The following is an 18,293-nucleotide window of genomic DNA, read 5'->3' as shown; positions in this document are numbered from 1 at the left end:
AGAGGTCTAGATCGAGCTAGGGTGAGCCTTGGCATTAGGGTGACAGTGTATGGTTGACTGTTCTGCATTTCTATTTGAAAAAGGTTTTCGAAGAACAGACTGGGAGTTTCATGCATGGGTATATGTGATAACCTTCGTTTCTGACCGGATATAAAAAATAAATATCTTTTTAACACCTTATTGCCGCATTAGACTGCAATGACACACGAGCCGCCATATTTCTAAAAGATTGTAGTTCCACGTAAATTTCACTGGTAACGAAAATATCCATAAATACAGTTTTAATATTGGATAGTTTCAAATGTTTTAACTCAATGGTTCTACAAAATGCGTGGACTATATTTCATAGTGTTATACAAATAAAATTGAAATATATATAGCAGCAGTTTGTAAAATGTACAAATTATCACGTTTCTACTTGCTTTCCTTCAGCCCCCCCCCCTGATATGGCATAGCCATAGAATTTTTATATACAGGCATAAAGCGTTATAAAAAACCTTTTCACCAGTATAACTACTTCAACAACATTTTTTCGCACCAAAAATAGTAAATATCAAATGTTTTAACGAAATCAAAAATTTCAAACCATGATATCATCTTCGTTTACCAAAGTTACCTGACTTCGCTTTTTTACTCGCGGGTCCCTTCGTCTTCTTGCTGTCATTTTTGCGTTTATTTGAGTTGTTCGGTGTTGTTGAAATAACTTTGAAAAAACCATCGAGTCTGCCTTGAACTGAAGTCTTGCGTGCTTTCTGCAGCTTGGTAATTCCTGACCGGATTCTGTCCTCGCTGAAAAAAAGACATGAGATTCAGTAACCTTGAATTAACCTCATCTTTCTTTTCCTGAACAGACCACTATTTTCTCCAAAGCATAGCTGCTTCTCTGCTGTAAGAATACAGACGTTGTCTCGCAATTTTATACAACTAATGAAAGCTGAGCATAAGGGTACAAAGTAGATGACCAAAGGCAAAGGTAATCCTTACGTTAAACTCATTCTTGCAAATATGGAACATCAGAAAAACTGTATATAATCAATAATCACAGTACCAAGTATAAATACCTGAAGCCTTTTTGTGTGACAAGAAAATCAACAAGACCATCGACATCAGCATCGTTCCATTTCAACTACAAGAAATACAACAAGAGTCACGACTTTCATTGCTGGTGTAGTCGAGGTGATTGTGCCGAGGAAATGTTCTACAAAAACCAGCCATTTTGTCAGACAAGCTTCGCATCTGAAACACGACGATAAGTCTAGGATTGATCTTTATTAAAGACAACTAGCGTTCATTACGAAGTTAGTTTAAGAGCCGATCAACTATGTACAAGATAACATGCAGCACCGCACATATTTCAATTTTCAATACATACCTCAACTGTCTGTGGATCATCCACTACCTTCATCCTTTTCAATACCCTCAAAACCTTCCCTACACCTGACTCAGAATAATTCATATCAATTATTAAAACAGAATAATTCATATCAATGTTTCCCATCACTCTCTCTAAATCCTCCTTAATTCTCCCCCTCCATAACCATCTACATCCCCTTCTAATACCCTATATACACATACACACCTTCAGTACCTACCTCCAACATCAATTTCTTTTCATAGATTAATCTTCAGTGGCAAACAAATGTAAGTACACCCCCCCCCCCTTGGTAATTTTCAAATCAGTTATCATCCAAAAGATACCTGTGCTTGCTTTGTTTTCAGAGAAAGGTAATTCAGATGAATGCCAGTCAGATACATTCTAGTTTCGGTTCAAGATTCTTGTTTTTGTAGCTGGGTTGAATTTTAGAATTTTTATACTTTTAGGGATTGGATTGTAATTTTTAACAATCCATTGTTTTTATCCATTCCAGGAATGATGAGAAAACAGCCTCTGATTACAAGATTCAGGGTGGATCAGTTCTACATTTAGTTCTTGCTTTAAGAGGAGAGAACTATTATTTATAGTGTAAAAAATGGCCAGACAAACTGGGAAGTCATATATATCATAATTCATAATACTACGGTAGAAGTTTTGTTCAACAGCATTAAACTAATGAGAAACAGTCTCCGATATTAGAAACTAGTTGCTAAAAATTGTTGGTTTGTTTCTACATGTCTTTTACAAGCGCTCGTCGAACAGGTAGTACGTGTCTATTTGTCTCTGACTGACACTACAACAAACAGCACAGTGGCGTAATGCATGTGAATTTTTATTAGGTAAATTAGGGTTAGGGCAAGAAATAGATGACCCCGGCCGTTGGACGGTCCGGAGACTAGTCAATTAGAACCAGTAGTGGATCCAGCACTAGTGCACTAATTTGCATGACACAAGAAAACTGCTAAAAATAACTACTTTGTTAAAACATAATACTGTTCCTGACGGACAGAACCCCCACAATACCAAATATTTCTTTAGGGGCCCACCTTAGTCCGTCACGCCACTGATCAAGTATATGCTGTATCAGAAACATTCAAACCGTCTAGATTCCAGAATTTCCAAGTACTTGTATTCTTTGTCCATTTTTAAAGCTTTCTTCAGTAAAAAAACGAAAGGCCAACGATACAAAACATCACCTTCGAGTGAAGTATCAGTCCAACCCATTCTTTTAGCAACAAATTCATGAACTTTTCTTTGCTTGAAAGGCTCGTAACTTGGGAACGTCTCTTGTAAAAGTAACATTGCTTCAAAACAGGAACAATTATGGGCACAAGAGCGAGCCTTGATTGCTGTTATCCAGAGATTCTTCAAAACGGAAATCGAAATGGAATTTCGCAGATTGAAGTAAAATGTTTTTACTAAATGAGACCGTATCTCTGCCATGTGAGCTGCAATGTCAATAAAACCGCCAATAAAGGTATTTGGAATGTATATTTGAATGGGTAGATCAGGAAAACTTATTGAGAAATCACGATAAGCTTCAAATGATAATTTTAGACAACGTGTGGCGCAGCCATTCACTTCAATATGGTTTTTTACGACTGTTTTATGAGGAAGCAGTTCGTTGATACCTGGACATCTGAATAAACCTTCGTAGTTGAGCTCGTTTCTCACGTCGTTCAGCCGCAAGTTGTAAAATATATTGTTGTAAATCAAATGATATTCAACCTCACGTTTGGGATATTTCAAACGGGCTGTGAATGCTAAATTCTGCAAATATTCATCGTCTTCAGGCGGCAGATGAAAATTTCCTGCGTGATGGAGATAGGCCAAGTACACTGGATGAATCCCGTCTTTATTTGTACAATCTAATGGTATCTGTGGCATTTTGTTGTGAATGATTTTCAATCCATATTTTCCCCAACTTCCCGCAATGTGGAGTGGTGATAGGTCAATGAGGTCGCTGTTGCATTGAAAGCTAGTTTGATTGATTATTTCTAACAATTTTTCTAAAATACGATATGCAGTGCCATGACTATGGGATACTAGATAGCTGTACGTCGCCAAAACAAGAGGAGTAAAACCAGATTGTGTCTTCTTAGAAATATCAACACCATTATCCATGAACCAGGAAAATACATCATAGTTTCTACTCTGAATTGCTCGATGCATTGGTAAATATCCTTCCTTGTCGTAACATTTATTTAAAATATCGACACCTTTCGGATTTTTAGCAATGAATCTTTGGAAAAGAGATCTCGCATTTTCCCCCGAACGACCAAAAACAGAGGCCACGAGATGTAATTCGGATTGTCTAAAAGAAATGCCACATTTCACATCAAAATTAATTTCAAAAATCTTGAACACTTTCAGAATTTCGTAAACTTTCCAACTTTTGTACGACTCCAAGGCTCTTACAAAGTGTTCATGAGCGCACTCAACATCAAGTCCTGATTTAAACAATTCGTACAGGCTGAGAGGTAGTCTGTGTTTTATTAAACCATCCAGTAACTTCTTAGTTTTACTGTTGCAAATCTTAATCGAAGCTCTTTGTATTAAATAACTTATTGTTTCATCGAATGCGGTAGTATCGCATATTTCAAACATTTGATCGCTTGTCATCGAACATGAAAGAGGTTCATAATGATCTTCAGGTTTTTCTCGCAGTGCGAATTCCAAGGCAGTGTTGCCTCTCTCATCCTCTATGTTACAATCAGCTCTTTCTTTCAGGAAAATTTCCACGATCTTTGGTAAACCATGTACAGCAGCGTAATGAAGAGCGGTTCTTCCATGGTTGTCCTTTTTATTTATCTTCGAAGCGAGTACTTTGGTCAGCAGATCTACTATTTCCAAACGTTTTTCATCAACAATATGAACAGGCATTTCTTCCGTGATTGGACAGTGGATACCGAGAGGTCCAGATACCTTTCTTTTGTTTTGTTCATAGACCTTTGAGGTTGCAAAATGGAGCAGAGTTTTTCCATCTCTAAAGACACTTCTTAATTTCGTTCTTAGATATTCATTGTTCCAGAGGTATCTAAAAGTTTGTACTGAATGACAAACAGCTACGTAACGCAACACTGTTTGGATGTGAGGAATGGTAGATATTTTGTTGCCGTACGTAGCATTAATAAAATCGACATCATCATTAATGGCAGCAACTGTTGCTGGATTCCATCTTGGATTGTCCGTGGAAAATATCGCACGATGTTGTTCTTCGGAGATTATCGGAATCACCATTTCCCATAGTCCATATGCGAAAAGAAAATCAATCACGCGGTACCCACTGCAAGGTCGCCATGGAAAAAAATATAGATTATTATAGTATATATCGTTATCATAAAGATCACGCCAATTTTCAAAACTTTCGCACTCTGCGCTAATATTAGCTCCCGCGCTAATAAGACGATGAACTATTTCAACATTTTTCTCTGCAATAGCTTCCATCAAAGGTGTTCTTCCAGTGAAATGCTTACAGTTGACCGATGCATTACCGTACTCGAGGATTAATTTCACCATATCAATGTTATTGTCAGCCACAGCCGCATAAAGAGCTGTCTCTGATAAGCAAAGATGCAACTGAGTTATGTTCGCAAAACAATCTTCTGTGTTCCAGGGTAAGCACGTGTCTCGTATTCCAGTGTTGAGAAGAAGTCGCACAATTTCTGTGTGATTTTTTGCAGCGGCGTGATGAAGTGAAACAGCATCAGGTTGAACACTATGATTTAGGTAGAGTTCAACTATTTCAAAATTGCGCTCTATTACAGCATAATGCAGAGGTTTCAATCCACAATATTCTGTTTTATTTATATCTGAGCCACTTTCAATTAGAAGCTCTGCTATTTTTATGTCTCCATCTTGGGCTGCGATAGAATTCATACTCATTTTATATGGTGGTATACTATAGCCGTATTCATTAATCCAGCATTTCGATTTGTAAGGAGTCATGAAGTTAACATTTGCGCCGTTATCGATCAGTATCTTTAAATTTTCATACGAACCTGTTTCTACAGCATACATTGCAGGAGTGACGCCATTGTCATTCAACATGTCAACAGAAATATTACATTTCTCTACCAGAGTATTAATAAGTTTTGTGGCGGAAACATGTAATTTCTGTCTGGCAAGAACATGTAATATATTCCTTCCATGTTGACCTCTTAGCTTCGAAACGTTTAAATAACTAAGTTTTTTCAAATTCTCAAAAGATCTCCTTTCGCCGGCATTCAAAATGTGTGTGCATAATTCTGATAGTTTCTCTAAGGTAAGGTTAGTCCGTCTTTCCATGTAGGAATAAAATAAAAAGTCGACTATGTATTGATGGCCATTTGATTTCTGAATAAAAATACCTTCATTGCCGTCCGTTTGGTTAGTCAACCATTCAGCAAAGAATTGATGGTGAAACTCAAGAGGGGCTTTATGAATATCAGCCTTGAAAAATTGAGAAAGGTCACTGGCCACTTCCTCAGCGTCGTAAAGATGTAAAATATCTTTAATCTCAGCCAATGTCAGAGGTTCGTTAGAAGCAAGTAGAACTTCTAACAGTGGTCGGAATCGTTTAAGATCGTCTTCTTTGAACCGTTCGGCAAAAAAAGCTTTATAAATATCTTCTAAACTCTCGGGTGTAGACTCTGGATTTATTTTGTGTGGATGGTCGTGCCAGTACTTTATAATTTCACAGAGAAATAGAAAGTTACCTTTGGAATTTTTCAAAGCATGATAGATCAACGTTTCATCTGTCCACGGTGGTCCAGTTTTAGCGCTAAAATTTTGAAGCTTTTGTTCCGCGTACGTACGCAAATCCTGTTCATTCCTATTATCTTCTACAAATATGTTTAGGGTGGAGAAACCTTTAATTTTCGATATTTTGCTAATACTCTTTGTTTGATTTCTCGAGGTTATTATTAGTTTCACCCAACTTGGGAAGTCGGAGATAGTTTCGTACAAAATCTTCTTAATTATCGATCTATGGCTATTCTCCTTTTCCGAACACTCATCCAATGCGTCGATAAGAATAAAAGAGTCTCTTCTTTCTGTGTCATCCAGTTCTTTAAGAGGCTTTATGATTGCTTCTTGAAAACATTCAATTGGCAGATTTTCGCAATCGTCGTCTTTTACGAAAACTTCTCGAAATTTAGAAACCTTTTCAGCGATAAAACGACCTACGTTTTTCACAAATCGTCCTCCGTCACGTGTACGTTTGTCGTTGAAATTACACAAGTGGTAAGCAATAATATTTTCATGAATGACGTCACTGGAGGATGGTGAGTTGATCAACTGTTTCATGATGGCTGATTTACCCCAACCTGGGTCTGCTACAAGCAAAACACCGCGACTTTCTTTTGAGCTTGTCCGGTTCTCTAATTCTCGAAATATCCATTCTCGACCAACAAAATCCGTATTGGAAATGTTTTGCAAAGAGACTGGTTTATTTTCCAGAAGAGTAGATAATGTATACACAGATAGCAATATGACAGGAACTGAGGCGAGAAAACAAAGGATTTTTCCACTCCCCCCCTCAATTTTCTCTTCAATTTTTTCTTCAATTTTCTCTTCAATTTTCTCTTCAATTTTCTCCTCAACTTTCTCTCCAATTTTCTCTTCAATTTTCTCTTCAAACCTCTCAAATTTCTCTTCAATTTTCTTGTAAATTATGTAAGAATCTTCACCAACAGGGCTTGTTCTCAACTCTTCAATTTCTCGAGTAGGGAGAGGTTCTTTGAGATGACGATGTATTCGTATCAATGCTTCCGAGATTTCATCCCAAAAAAATTTAAAATCATCTTTACTTACTTCAGTGTCGCTGTTTAAAACTTCGTTTCCATGAAACTCAATTCTCGCCAGGTCAGCCTCTGGACTAGTGTCGTCTTCCGGAGGATTCTCGTCCCACGATCCAGTAGAAGCAGGGGGGTTGAGGCCACAAATATTACGTAATAAAATGAAAAGCAATGAGACATCATAATTACTGGATGTTGTTGGCCTAACTGGAGGAAACAATACTTTCATTTGTGCAGACGTGATCTCTCCTCTTTCATGCAGTGTTTCCAGTGTCTCACGGTGGCCTTTCAACCATGTAGTTAAGGTGACGGGAGGATGAATAGAATCAAAATATATTCGTAATGTGTCCTTTCCTTGGACAGAAATCAAGCGGTTGAGTCTTGCTTCCTTGTCATTTAGACGTTTGCTTAACTTGGCCTATAATGACAAGGTTACACCCAGTTAGTTCAATGGTGAAATGCATGAAAAAATTCGGTAATTTGTGATGAAAATTTTAACAATCGGTGGCTCTGGTCCCTGGAAGGCTGGGGCGGACATAATATAGTCATATTATAGACTTTTTATATCATTTCAGCAAACTGATTCTTACTCTTCAGTTTTCATCTAGCATCCAAACTGATATGACGTTCAATTTTAGGACCGACTACAATTTATATTTAATATCTCTTGTGCATGTCAATTACGCAGTTAGTCTACAGAAGTTTACCTACTTCTTTTTTTAGCAAATAAAAGATTTCCATGTTCAGAGGTCCATAGTCTGAAATATAGATAATAAGTTTAGACATTTTTAGTACTTCCGCAGCCAAACATTAATTAACTATTTAACTTTGTAACGTAAATGTACTATTAGCATAAAAAACATTACCAGGCATTACCTTTCCAGCTACGTAGCTCATTGCAAAATTCTTCCTCATCTTTAGATAAAAGATTAATACTCTTTAGTAAAGACTCCATGATTTCAAAACATTCATCAAACCTTTTTTCATCAGGATAGTCCTGATGCGCCCATTCGTTTCTGATGTCCCTAACGTCCTTCACATGAGCAGCAGCACCCATGTTGATAAATGGAGCAGCTTCAGAAATCAATGACAAGGCCGCAGACGTATCCATTGTTTCGTTAAAGCCGGTGAACTTGCACATATAGGGCTGAACAAACAACTTCGCCAAGGACAAAGAATCTTTAACTTCGTAATCATATGCAGGGGGGTTGAGTCCAGAGGCATCATTGTTGTTGATATTTTTGTAGTTGAGCCTCAAAGTGGATGGAGCTAAACTTTTCTGGTGTCCCGGATAAACTTGTCTGTCAATTTTGGTAGGGTGCTGACATAAATCGTTGTACCAGTCGGGAATCTCCTTTGCAAGAGCCTTTCTCAATGCAGGGGTGAGAACTTTGGTTAAACATAGACCAATCACAGCCCATCTTCTCTCTTTCTCTGTTATTTGGGTTGCCATTACCAACCTACAAAATTAAACATTAGTCTCGGGAGTGCACGCTAGATGGAGGTGATGTAGGCATGCATGTGAGGTCTATATGATGAACAATTTGTCGGTCCTGTTGTTCTTCACAAAATTATGTAACAAATACACAATATGAAAGTGAAACAGAATTTCTGAATGATTTACTGTACTTGTACCTAGTCCCCAGATTATGCATTCTTTCAACAGTGTATGGTCGTGTTTTCAACTGGAATATGGGAAATTTGAACTTTCGGTTGCAAGAAAATGAAAATGATGAAATATTGTAATAGAGGAATGCAATAAGCCTGTTGTCACAAAGGCTATTGCGACAAATGCAACTTATCCATCTCTTTTCCCCGTTCAATGTTTGGGCTACTCAGTGGTTTGGGCTAAAAGTTCAATATTTTGACAGGACAACTTTTTATAGCAAGCTGTATCACACAACATCCGCCAATGTCCCCTTTGATCTCTCTGAACCAACTTTGAACCTCAATCACCCCATACAAACAAATTATAATTCTGATTCTCGAAAATTAACATTTATAAAACTTCGTGATATAGCTACTGTCCCGAGGTAAAAAAATAGCTGTATAATATTGCCCATCGCTTCTAATATCACTTTCTACATCAGTTTAAGTATTTCGCAAACGTTACAATGAAAGAAATGTTCATAAACATACCTTGACACGGTATGGCGTGTATGAAAAAAAAACTTTATTGTACAGGAGTTTGCGAGGTTTCAGGTTGAACCAAGATGCTTCACGGTTTAAAATACCACACTGTCCACTAGATACCAGCAAATGTGGCTCTGAAGTTTATTACTGTTTTAAAAAATCAATATGAATTAAATCCATAACTCAAACGCCTCGGATGTTAAACAGTTTTGACACTGTAGTGTCAGCAAAATTCTTTAAGATTTTTGAGATATGCACGTATTGAAATGCAAATTCGACAACCCAGTTTGACGCTCAATTATCAAACAAACTGGTTAAATATTTATAAGACATTACTGTCTTAAAATGAAATGTCAATTTGAGTTTTGTCGATTGCAAATATTACAAGATGCGGGTGAAACACAATAACTTTATAAATTCAATTATCTCCGCCCAGGTTCAGGCAAAAAATGCGGGATCAAATTTTTGTCTAATTAATGCAGCAATGTTTTGTCTGAGCTCTTCAATCGTGACTTGAACAACACATGTTATAACAAAGATTACTATTGGTTAATTTAAGGAAAATACAATAGACACGTGAGGGAATAAATTGTTTACCCAAACACCGACAGAGTTAATAAATTGCATTATACTTGTGCGTAGTCCCCTTTTCTGTTGTTGCATGTTTGCGACATCATTATCAAGGCTTCTTCACAAAATGCGTGGACTATATTTCATACTGTTACAAATAAAATCGAAAGTATCTTTACATGTTTCATCCCATGTTTCTTCTTGATATCCTCCAGTTTCGCCCCTGATACGGCATCGTTTTTTTATATACATGCAGGCATAAAGCGTTTACAATTACGAAAACCTTTTTATCGATAATAGTAACTACAACTTCAACAACATTTTTTCGCACCAAAAATAGTAAAAATCAAATGTTTTAACGAAATCAAAAAATTCAAACCATGATATCATCTTCGTTTACCAAAGTTACCTGACTTCGCTTTTTTACTCGCGGGTCCCTTCGTCTTCTTGCTGTCATTTTTGCGTTTATTTGAGTTGTTCGGTGTTGTTGAAATAACTTTGAAAAAACCATCAAGTCTGCCTTGAACTGAAGTCTTGCGTGCTTTCTGCAGCTTGGTAATTCCTGACCGGATTCTGTCCTCGCTGAAAAAAAGACATGAGATTCAGTAACCTTGAATTAACCTCATCTTTCTTTTCCTGAACAGACCACTATTTTTTCCCAAGCATAGCTGCTTCTCTGCTGTAAGAATACAGACGTTGTCTCGCAATTTTATACAACTAATGAAAGCTGAGCATAAGGGTACAAAGTAGATGACCAAAGGCAAAGGTAATCCTTACGTTAAACTCATTCCTGCAAATATGGAACATCAGAAAAACTGTATAATCAATAATCACAGTACCAAGTATAAATACCTGAAGCCTTTTTGTGTGACAAGAAAATCAACAAGACCATCGACATCAGCATCGTTCCATTTCAACTACAAGAAATACAACATGAGTCACGACTTTCGTTGCTGGTGCAGGATACTCGAGGTGATTGTGCCGAGGAAATGTCCTACAAAAACCACCCGTTCGCGTCTGAACACGATGATAAGCCTGGAGTGTTTAGGATTGATTTTTATTAAAGAAAACTCGCGTCCACGACGAAGTTGAGATAAGAGCCGATCAACTACGTCTACAGAGTACAAGGCTAACAACAATGGACGACTGGGCAGTGGACCCAATTTTCACCCTAATACATACCTCAACTGTCTGTGGATCAGCAACTTCGGGATTTTTGAATAACTCTCGGGCTTCCTGGTTGATGAAAGGAAAAGATTTGGAGCGTTGGTGTTATAAATATAAAATTTTGAATCGTTGTTTAAGGTATACAGTAAAATGGTATTTTAGGGTTTCGCTTAATTTACGTACCTTGTATCTCCAATCCTCAGGTATTGGATGTTTCTGTGAAATAAACAAGTACGGTTTGTTATGAAACCGGGCACACGATTATTGTACAAGCTAGGGTCAGGGATGGGTGTTTATAGATTAGGTTCCCTTCATCATTTCCAGAAAGACAGTTTAGAACTAAAAAAACAGTCCGAAAGAGCTGTCATTCATGTACCTTAGTGTCAATATGGTTTAAAATTTTTTCAATTGATCGATGTTGTGTGATCAAATCTATTGCTCTTTTTGGTCCAATACCTAAATATGAGATGAAAATTTATAAACCTCGATTATATCCTTGCAATTCCCTTTTTCCTCCTGATATATGTGATTTATTTTATTTGCTAACAAAAGGAATACTATTGGTTCCCATCTGGAAAATGTCTTCTCATTCATAGTACCTGGTAAAATCACATACCTCAGGTGGAGATACATAAATGTACAACCACTTGTATTTGAGAATAGATTGGTTTGAAGAACTATTAAATTTAGTTGTAATTTTTATACCTTTTATAGAGTCACAATAATCGCAGCCAAGTAGAATGCAGAGGTCAACAAACTAGGAAATATTTGTAACTCAGTGTCAGTGTGCATTTTATACAGCTGTGAAACTGAAACATATCAAATATTGAAGAGCCATGCTTACTTCATCTTGTGACAAGCCAAGCTCTTCTAGAATTTTGTTTAAGTGAAACTCCTGAATTGGCATTTTTCTAACCAACACAAAAACAAGAAAACCATGAGTCGATAACCCTCCTTTCTTCTTGTTGAAAAAGCTATTTGAATAAACTACACTTAGCCAGTTTAAACTCAGTTTATAGTTTGCAAGATTAATCTATTCTAGTGCATGAACTAAAGCTCAATTCACAAACCTGGCTTCGCTAAATGTCATGTGTCGTAAAGTTATTAGTGAACCAAACGTCAGGCTGTCCATATCTTCAGTTGCAGTGGCATAAACCTTAGGACCATAAATCTCTCATTGTTCAGTTGTTCTCCAGGAAAACTTAAAATTTTCAAAAACATGTTACTGTGTTTACCTTTCCATTGGAAACAAGAGAAGCACACTGGGCCTCAGCTTCACATGGTGCCTGTAATGAAAATTTATACTTTGGTTCACAGAAATCCAGCACAAATGTGAGTTGACAGTTATGAGACAATATCTTTGTCAAACTCTGGTGATGCCAGAGGTGAATAAGTTAACACTTACATCTAAATAAGGAATGCCCATTAGTTTTAAAACAGTCTTGCATTCCTCATTATGTTGCCTTGTTACTTTGACCTAAAAACAAGTTCAAGTGTTAAATATTTCCCCAAATACAGTAAAACAAATATATTTCTAAAGAGGCAATTGAAAGGCAAGTTGTCCAAAATGTTACTGTACCAGACGTCTCTGGGTCTTATCAATCATTGCGGTGTCCCCTAGATGAAAGAAAGTTTGATTAACAATAGCAGAAATGGATTGCTTTGATAGGTAAAGGTGTTTAGGAGATGATCGTCAAATAAAAAATTGACAAACCAGCTTCTTCAGCTGCTTTAAGGTCCTTCTGTGCTTGTTCTCTTCTTTCTGTTCGCTTTGCAAGCTGCAACGAAAATTGCTTATTGAGAAAGAGGGGCCATTACAAGACAAATTTGATCTGTATGTTTTTCATAAAGGTTTGTAGCTCTGGTGCTTGATATGATATGTATACAACATGAAAACTTTACCTCACCAGACTTTAATTCAGGTGGTTTTCCATCAAACACATAACTATAGGGGTTAGGAATTTAACATAGATGAATAGAGAAAAATAGCGCTTTTAAGACAGGGTGTGTAGAGGGAAGTCTAAGCAGGGATGGAGGAAATAGGACGTACAAGATGGAGGAAATGAAGTAGTCTAAAGATTTGGAACATACACTGGTTTTATACCATTCTCCACCATTCTTATTGTTCGATAAAAGATTCCCATAATATGACTGATGAAAAGAAACAACATTTAGTAAGAATTAATCTGTAGATGAAATGAAAAAGTGAATAATGAATCTTGAACCTGGTGACTTCTCCTGCTTCGTTTGTCAATTGACTTCCATCACTTCGCACGGCAATAAGAAACTGATAAATACTCATGGAGGCATCAATGGCCACTTTCCTGCCTGAAGAAATGTTGAATAAGAGATGAGTGTTGTGAAGCGACTGTTCATTTGATTAAATCATTCAAGCAAGATGATTCATTGGAAAGACAAGATTCACAAGAAGAACATTGTACTGTATAGTACAAAGAGTTTAGCATCTATTGTTTTATTACATCTTTTCAGAATTCAGCTTTCACCCATAGCTTGCATTGACGCAATATTTCACACAAAAGCTAATCTTTTTTGAAAAAGATCAAAATGACCTACCAAAATAATTCTTTATTTCATTCTCTTTCATAGAGGACGGAGCACAATCACCAAGCAGTTTTGTTAATCCGTGAATACCCATCTGGTCTTCACTTATCCTTCCTTAGACACTGTTTCTAAACTAACAAAGAAAAATTCCTAAGAATGTCTCAAACTTGCAACTTTTTAGAACGAAAAGCTTTGTTGATATTCTTTGCACGTTAATATTTGGCGCAAAATTTTCCCGCCATTTTGTATAGCTGAGCCCACTGTGACTGGAAATTAGAAGAAAGTGGATACTCGCACGAGTGGATGCGCACTCATATAAAGAATGAGAGGAAAAATGAAAGGAAAGTTTTCGAATGGAAAGATTCAAGTTGTTTACCCACTGTAAAATGTAAATAAGTAAATTTTCCTCGCAAAAGCAGAGATATAGAGCAGAAATTGATTTGAGTAAAGTAGACTTCTTATGTTGCACGGTTGAGATGAGCATTACGTGATTACGAACAAATTCGCATGAAAAAATTCACAAGGAGTTGAAGGAAATCTCCAAGGGAATTCTTCGCGAGAAGAAATGAAGCGGAAGTGGAAACACGATATAAAAACGCACGTTTTACGTTTTGAATTTGTAAACTCGAAAGTGTGAAAAATATTATTTGGAAATTTTCTCTAGTTTATGGGAGCTTTTCTTCATTTTCTACTACCGTGAAAGCTTATCCTTTGAAGAATGGCCTTGAGTCGCAAGGAAGTCGAGGAAATCAAACCATGGCTCAAGGATACGGTTAAAAAGCGTCTAGGATACTCTGAAAAATCTGTAGTGAACGCCGCGATACAGTGCTTACAAAATAACCTCGATAAGGACTCGGCGTCTAAGGAATTGACTTCGTTGCTAGACGATCTAGCGCCCAGATTTGTGGACGATCTTTTCACGAAGTTAGATCGTATTCGTAGGCCGAAAACTTCGAGTCGGAGCAATACGAACAGAAAACGGACCCTGGAGGATGTTTTTGGTGACAGTCGTGACAATGATGAAGAGACTAGGGACGAGTCGGAGACACTCAAAAAACGAAAAAAAACTAGGTCTGGATAGAGAGGGTCGACTACTAACACACATGCAATATCCCAAACAGATCCCTTGAATATGTGCGATATCCCACGCAACCCCTTGACTATGTGCGATATCCCACGCAGACCCCTTGACTATGTGCGATATCCCACACAACCCCTTGACTATGTGCGATATCCCACACAACCAATATCATTCTGACATACACATTAGTCAGGTTGCCAGAGAGTCATGGGTGGTGTAGCGATCCAAAAACCTTGACACCATTTAAATTCCCACTTGAAAAAACAATTTCAATTTTGCTTTGCAGTATCAGGTGGTACTTCAAATGTGATAAAATAGTTTCATTTACCTTCTGACAACTAGATTTGAAGCATTAAAAGATGACAATGAACCATTACCTCCGCCCGTGCCTGAACCAGTTGAGATGCCTGCACCATTGAACGCCAATCAGATTTCAGCCATGTTGGAAAAGAAGAAGAAAGAATTAGCAGAAAGAAAAGAACAGTTGGAGAAAATCCGCCAGCAAACGATGGTCATAACCCAGCCTATGGTTCAGCCCACCACCGAGTTTATACCCCCCATGCCACAGCAGGAGGACACGATGCCTCCCCCGTCACTTGAGGAGCAACAAGCCTTGATGAACGAAGCTATCGAGAAAGCGAGGAAGGCTGCACATTTACATAACAGAATTCAGTCCAAGGTATGAATGGACAAATATGATGTGGAGGAGGAATATATGTGGTTTATATCACATTTCTTCTCTACCTTTAGTTTACTTACATGGGCAACACAAGTGAAAGTATCATCAAATCTGGGGCTGTTGATCTCTCAGCCATTAACAGCAAACCATCGGCGTTGATTCTTGATGATAAAGGCCGAGCTATTGACTCGAGTGGCAAGGCTGTGAGCATGATGAGCAGAATGCCAACGTTGAAGGCAAACATTCGAGCCAAGAAACGAGAAGCATTTCTCAAAGTTGAAAAGCCAACTGATGATTTTGCAGACAAGAATTTCTTTGATGCTAGGGTTAGGTAGGAATTGATGACTGATGAGGGTATGTGAGAACCCACTCTCTTCTGGTGTGCAAGAAGTAGACTGATAGAGCTATCCAGTATAAATAAAGTTAGTTTAGTTTAGGTTTCCTCCTGTAGTAACACTGGATCAATAAGAGATTATCCTAACTGGACCTCTAGGACGAACAGTTTAGAACTGATAGAGCTATACAGTATAAATAAAGTTAGTTTAGTTTAGGTTTCCTCCTGCAGTAACACTGGATCAATAAGAGATGATCCTTACTGGACCTCTAGGAAGAACAGTTTAGAACTGATAGAGCTATCCAGTATAAATAAAATCAACTTACTTATATAAAGTTTTATATAAAAACACGCTTCAAATGAAATGTTTTTAGCGCAAAGCCAAACACACGAACAAAACGAGCATTCAAGTTTCACGAGAAAGGAAAATTTCAACAAATTGCTCAAAAAATCCGAGCAAAGGTAATATCTTGATTACTAAAACGTGACTCATGCCTCCAGTGACGGCTACATTCTGTGTTGTGATATTTCCCCAAAGGCTCAGTTGGAAAAGCTGCAAGCACAAATCGCAGCTGCCGCTAAAAAGACTGGCATTTCCTCTGCAACGAAACTAGCGTTGATAACACCTAGCAAGGAAGTCCAACTGGACACCATACCTGAGGTCGAGTGGTGGGACGCTGCTATCATGCCTAACATGAAGTACGAGGCGTACCAAGAGGTCAGCGACCAGGACAAACCAAATTATCTTCGAGGATTGACGTCATATATCGAACACCCGATACAGCGTCATCCCCCAGGTGGGTAAATCTGACGTTCATTTTTGGGGGGAATCGGCGATTTCACGGATAGCGGCCGATATCTAGTCGTTGTGATGATGGTCAATATATCCATGATTCAGATGATTGAAGGTTTAAAATCTCCAATCTTTCTTGTCATAGCGGAACCAAAAGAAACTCCGGTTGTGACCATGATCTTGACGAAAAAGGAACGCAAGAAGATGAGAACGCAGAGACGGAGAGAAGTGGAGACGGAAAAACAGGAGAAAATACGACTGGGGCTTGAGCCCCCACCGCCCCCCAAAGGTAGTGGTCCACTGAGTCACCCTTCATCCTCAACCTCCTGGTTTGATTAGATGAGTAATCGTGTTGAGGTCTTCTTTTCCCGTTTAGTAAAAATCTCGAATCTCATGAGAGTTCTTGGAAGCGAGGCCGTACAAGATCCGACAAAAGTCGAGGCGCACGTGCGCGCGCAGATGGCGCAGCGTCAGAGGTATGGCTAGTCACCAGGTCTTTCTTCTTCCAAGACAAGATAACGACGTTCAGAGTAACATGACGTTTTCCAAATCTATTTCAGAGCCCACGAGGCTGCGAACGAGGCAAGAAAGCTGACGCCAGCCGCAAGGCGGGAAAAAACGAAACGAAAACTGAACGAAGATACGAGTCTTGGTGTCCACGTTAGTTTATATCAAGTCAAAGACCTCCATCACCCGCAGAAACAATATAAAGTCGATGTGAATGCACGACAGTTGTACATGACGGGTAATAGAATAGATCTGATCTTTACTTCGTGAAATGCCAACCTGTAGAAGATGAACTGCCAATTGAACGATAAAGAAAAGTATCTTCCAGCTTACCTCTACCAGTCTAAAATGCCAACCTATGTTTCTTTACCTCGTGTCTTGAATGTATTTGTCTTCTTTCAGGTTGTGTGGTATTGATACGCGACATGAATCTTGTGGTAGTCGAAGGTGGGCCAAAAGCACAGAAGAAATTCCGTCGACTGATGTTGAACAGAATCAAATGGTCCGAGGACTCGAAAAAACGCGCGAACTCAGACGACGAAGACGAGAAAACGACGCAAAACTTTTGTCGACTTGTTTGGGAGGTAAGCCAAGTTCTGATAAATCAAATCTTGTTGTTCCAAGGCCTTGTAGGCAAAGCTATGGTGAGGCAAGCCATGGTAAATCAAGTTCTGATGAGCCAAGGTCTGGTATGGTGAGCCAAGGTCTGGTATGGTCGGCCAAGGTCTGGTAGGTCAAGCCGTGGTGAGCCAACCCCTGGTAAATCAAATCGTGTTTGGTCAAGCCTTCGAAGTTTCATGGGAAACCAATCCTCCATTTCAGATAGTTAATTATTGCCTGCGATCTTTGTTGCCCGTTCATCTGATAGATTTCTCGTGAATTCTTGTGTCTTCTCGTTCCAGGGTACGGAGAAGAAGCGACGGTTCAGCGACTTCAAAATGAAAACGTGCGCGAACGAGTCCGCCGCAAGAGAATATCTCAAAACTTATGGCGTAGAACATTATTGGGATTTGTCAATCAGCGAGTCGTTACTTGAAGGCGCTGAGGACTAGAATTGCAGTGAAATGAAGAAATAAACAAGTGCTCTAAATTGTAGGAATTATCAGCGTTGTTGTGAAGAATTTTGACAAGATTTGGGTTTGGTATGCGACCGAAGAATCCCTCAAAACAGATTAGAAGTTCTCTGATTTTAATAACAAGAACACGGTCGCCATATTTTCATAAACGAATGTGTAAAACTAAATCTTCTCAGCTCCCGTTTTCCATATTTTCTTGGTGCTTGAAAAACTGTCGCTTACAAATGAAGAATGGAAAC

The 18,293-nt window shown here is 38.3% G+C and overlaps 3 protein-coding genes and 1 long non-coding RNA gene across 4 annotated transcripts; 1 reads left to right on the top strand and 3 right to left on the bottom strand.

The window, feature by feature from the left end:
• Positions 1 to 257: 257 nt before the first annotated feature.
• LOC114516469 lies at positions 258 to 1,391 on the bottom strand. Its single transcript, XR_003686300.1, has 3 exons — positions 1,373 to 1,391; positions 1,062 to 1,126; positions 258 to 789 (listed from the first exon to the last, which is right to left on the bottom strand). It is a non-coding gene; the product is annotated as an uncharacterized LOC114516469 (long non-coding RNA).
• A 600-nt stretch (positions 1,392 to 1,991) lies between these two features.
• On the bottom strand, positions 1,992 to 9,395 carry LOC114516620. Its single transcript, XM_028536146.1, has 4 exons — positions 9,292 to 9,395; positions 8,029 to 8,612; positions 7,864 to 7,910; positions 1,992 to 7,570 (listed from the first exon to the last, which is right to left on the bottom strand). The coding sequence occupies exons 2-4, from the start codon at positions 8,603 to 8,605 to the stop codon at positions 2,459 to 2,461; spliced, it is 5,736 nt and encodes a 1,911-aa protein (XP_028391947.1). The 5' UTR covers positions 8,606 to 8,612; positions 9,292 to 9,395; the 3' UTR covers positions 1,992 to 2,458.
• A 258-nt stretch (positions 9,396 to 9,653) lies between these two features.
• LOC114516671 (flap endonuclease 1-like) lies at positions 9,654 to 13,814 on the bottom strand. The gene is made up of 16 exons (XM_028536205.1): positions 13,597 to 13,814; positions 13,248 to 13,350; positions 13,114 to 13,173; positions 12,925 to 12,967; positions 12,737 to 12,800; positions 12,602 to 12,639; positions 12,428 to 12,499; positions 12,258 to 12,308; positions 12,093 to 12,178; positions 11,867 to 11,933; positions 11,728 to 11,779; positions 11,399 to 11,478; positions 11,206 to 11,238; positions 11,038 to 11,091; positions 10,708 to 10,772; positions 9,654 to 10,437 (listed from the first exon to the last, which is right to left on the bottom strand). Exons 1-16 carry the CDS (start codon positions 13,676 to 13,678, stop codon positions 10,242 to 10,244), a joined length of 1,146 nt encoding a protein of 381 aa, XP_028392006.1. The 5' UTR covers positions 13,679 to 13,814; the 3' UTR covers positions 9,654 to 10,241.
• A 384-nt stretch (positions 13,815 to 14,198) lies between these two features.
• LOC114516658 (U4/U6 small nuclear ribonucleoprotein Prp3-like) lies at positions 14,199 to 18,247 on the top strand. The gene is made up of 10 exons (XM_028536191.1): positions 14,199 to 14,655; positions 15,008 to 15,344; positions 15,416 to 15,675; positions 16,053 to 16,140; positions 16,217 to 16,475; positions 16,617 to 16,760; positions 16,848 to 16,947; positions 17,032 to 17,216; positions 17,381 to 17,562; positions 17,881 to 18,247. The coding sequence occupies exons 1-10, from the start codon at positions 14,303 to 14,305 to the stop codon at positions 18,028 to 18,030; spliced, it is 2,058 nt and encodes a 685-aa protein (XP_028391992.1). The 5' UTR covers positions 14,199 to 14,302; the 3' UTR covers positions 18,031 to 18,247.
• The last annotated feature ends 46 nt before the right edge of the window (positions 18,248 to 18,293 follow it).

This window comes from Dendronephthya gigantea, unplaced genomic scaffold (assembly GCF_004324835.1).
Source record: "Dendronephthya gigantea isolate DGI-Jeju-01 unplaced genomic scaffold, DenGig_1.0 000006F, whole genome shotgun sequence".
In the NCBI taxonomy this organism is placed as follows: Eukaryota; Metazoa; Cnidaria; class Anthozoa; order Malacalcyonacea; family Nephtheidae; genus Dendronephthya; species Dendronephthya gigantea.
Note: the sequence above shows the minus strand (reverse complement) of the source record. Positions and strands in the feature narration are given on the sequence as shown.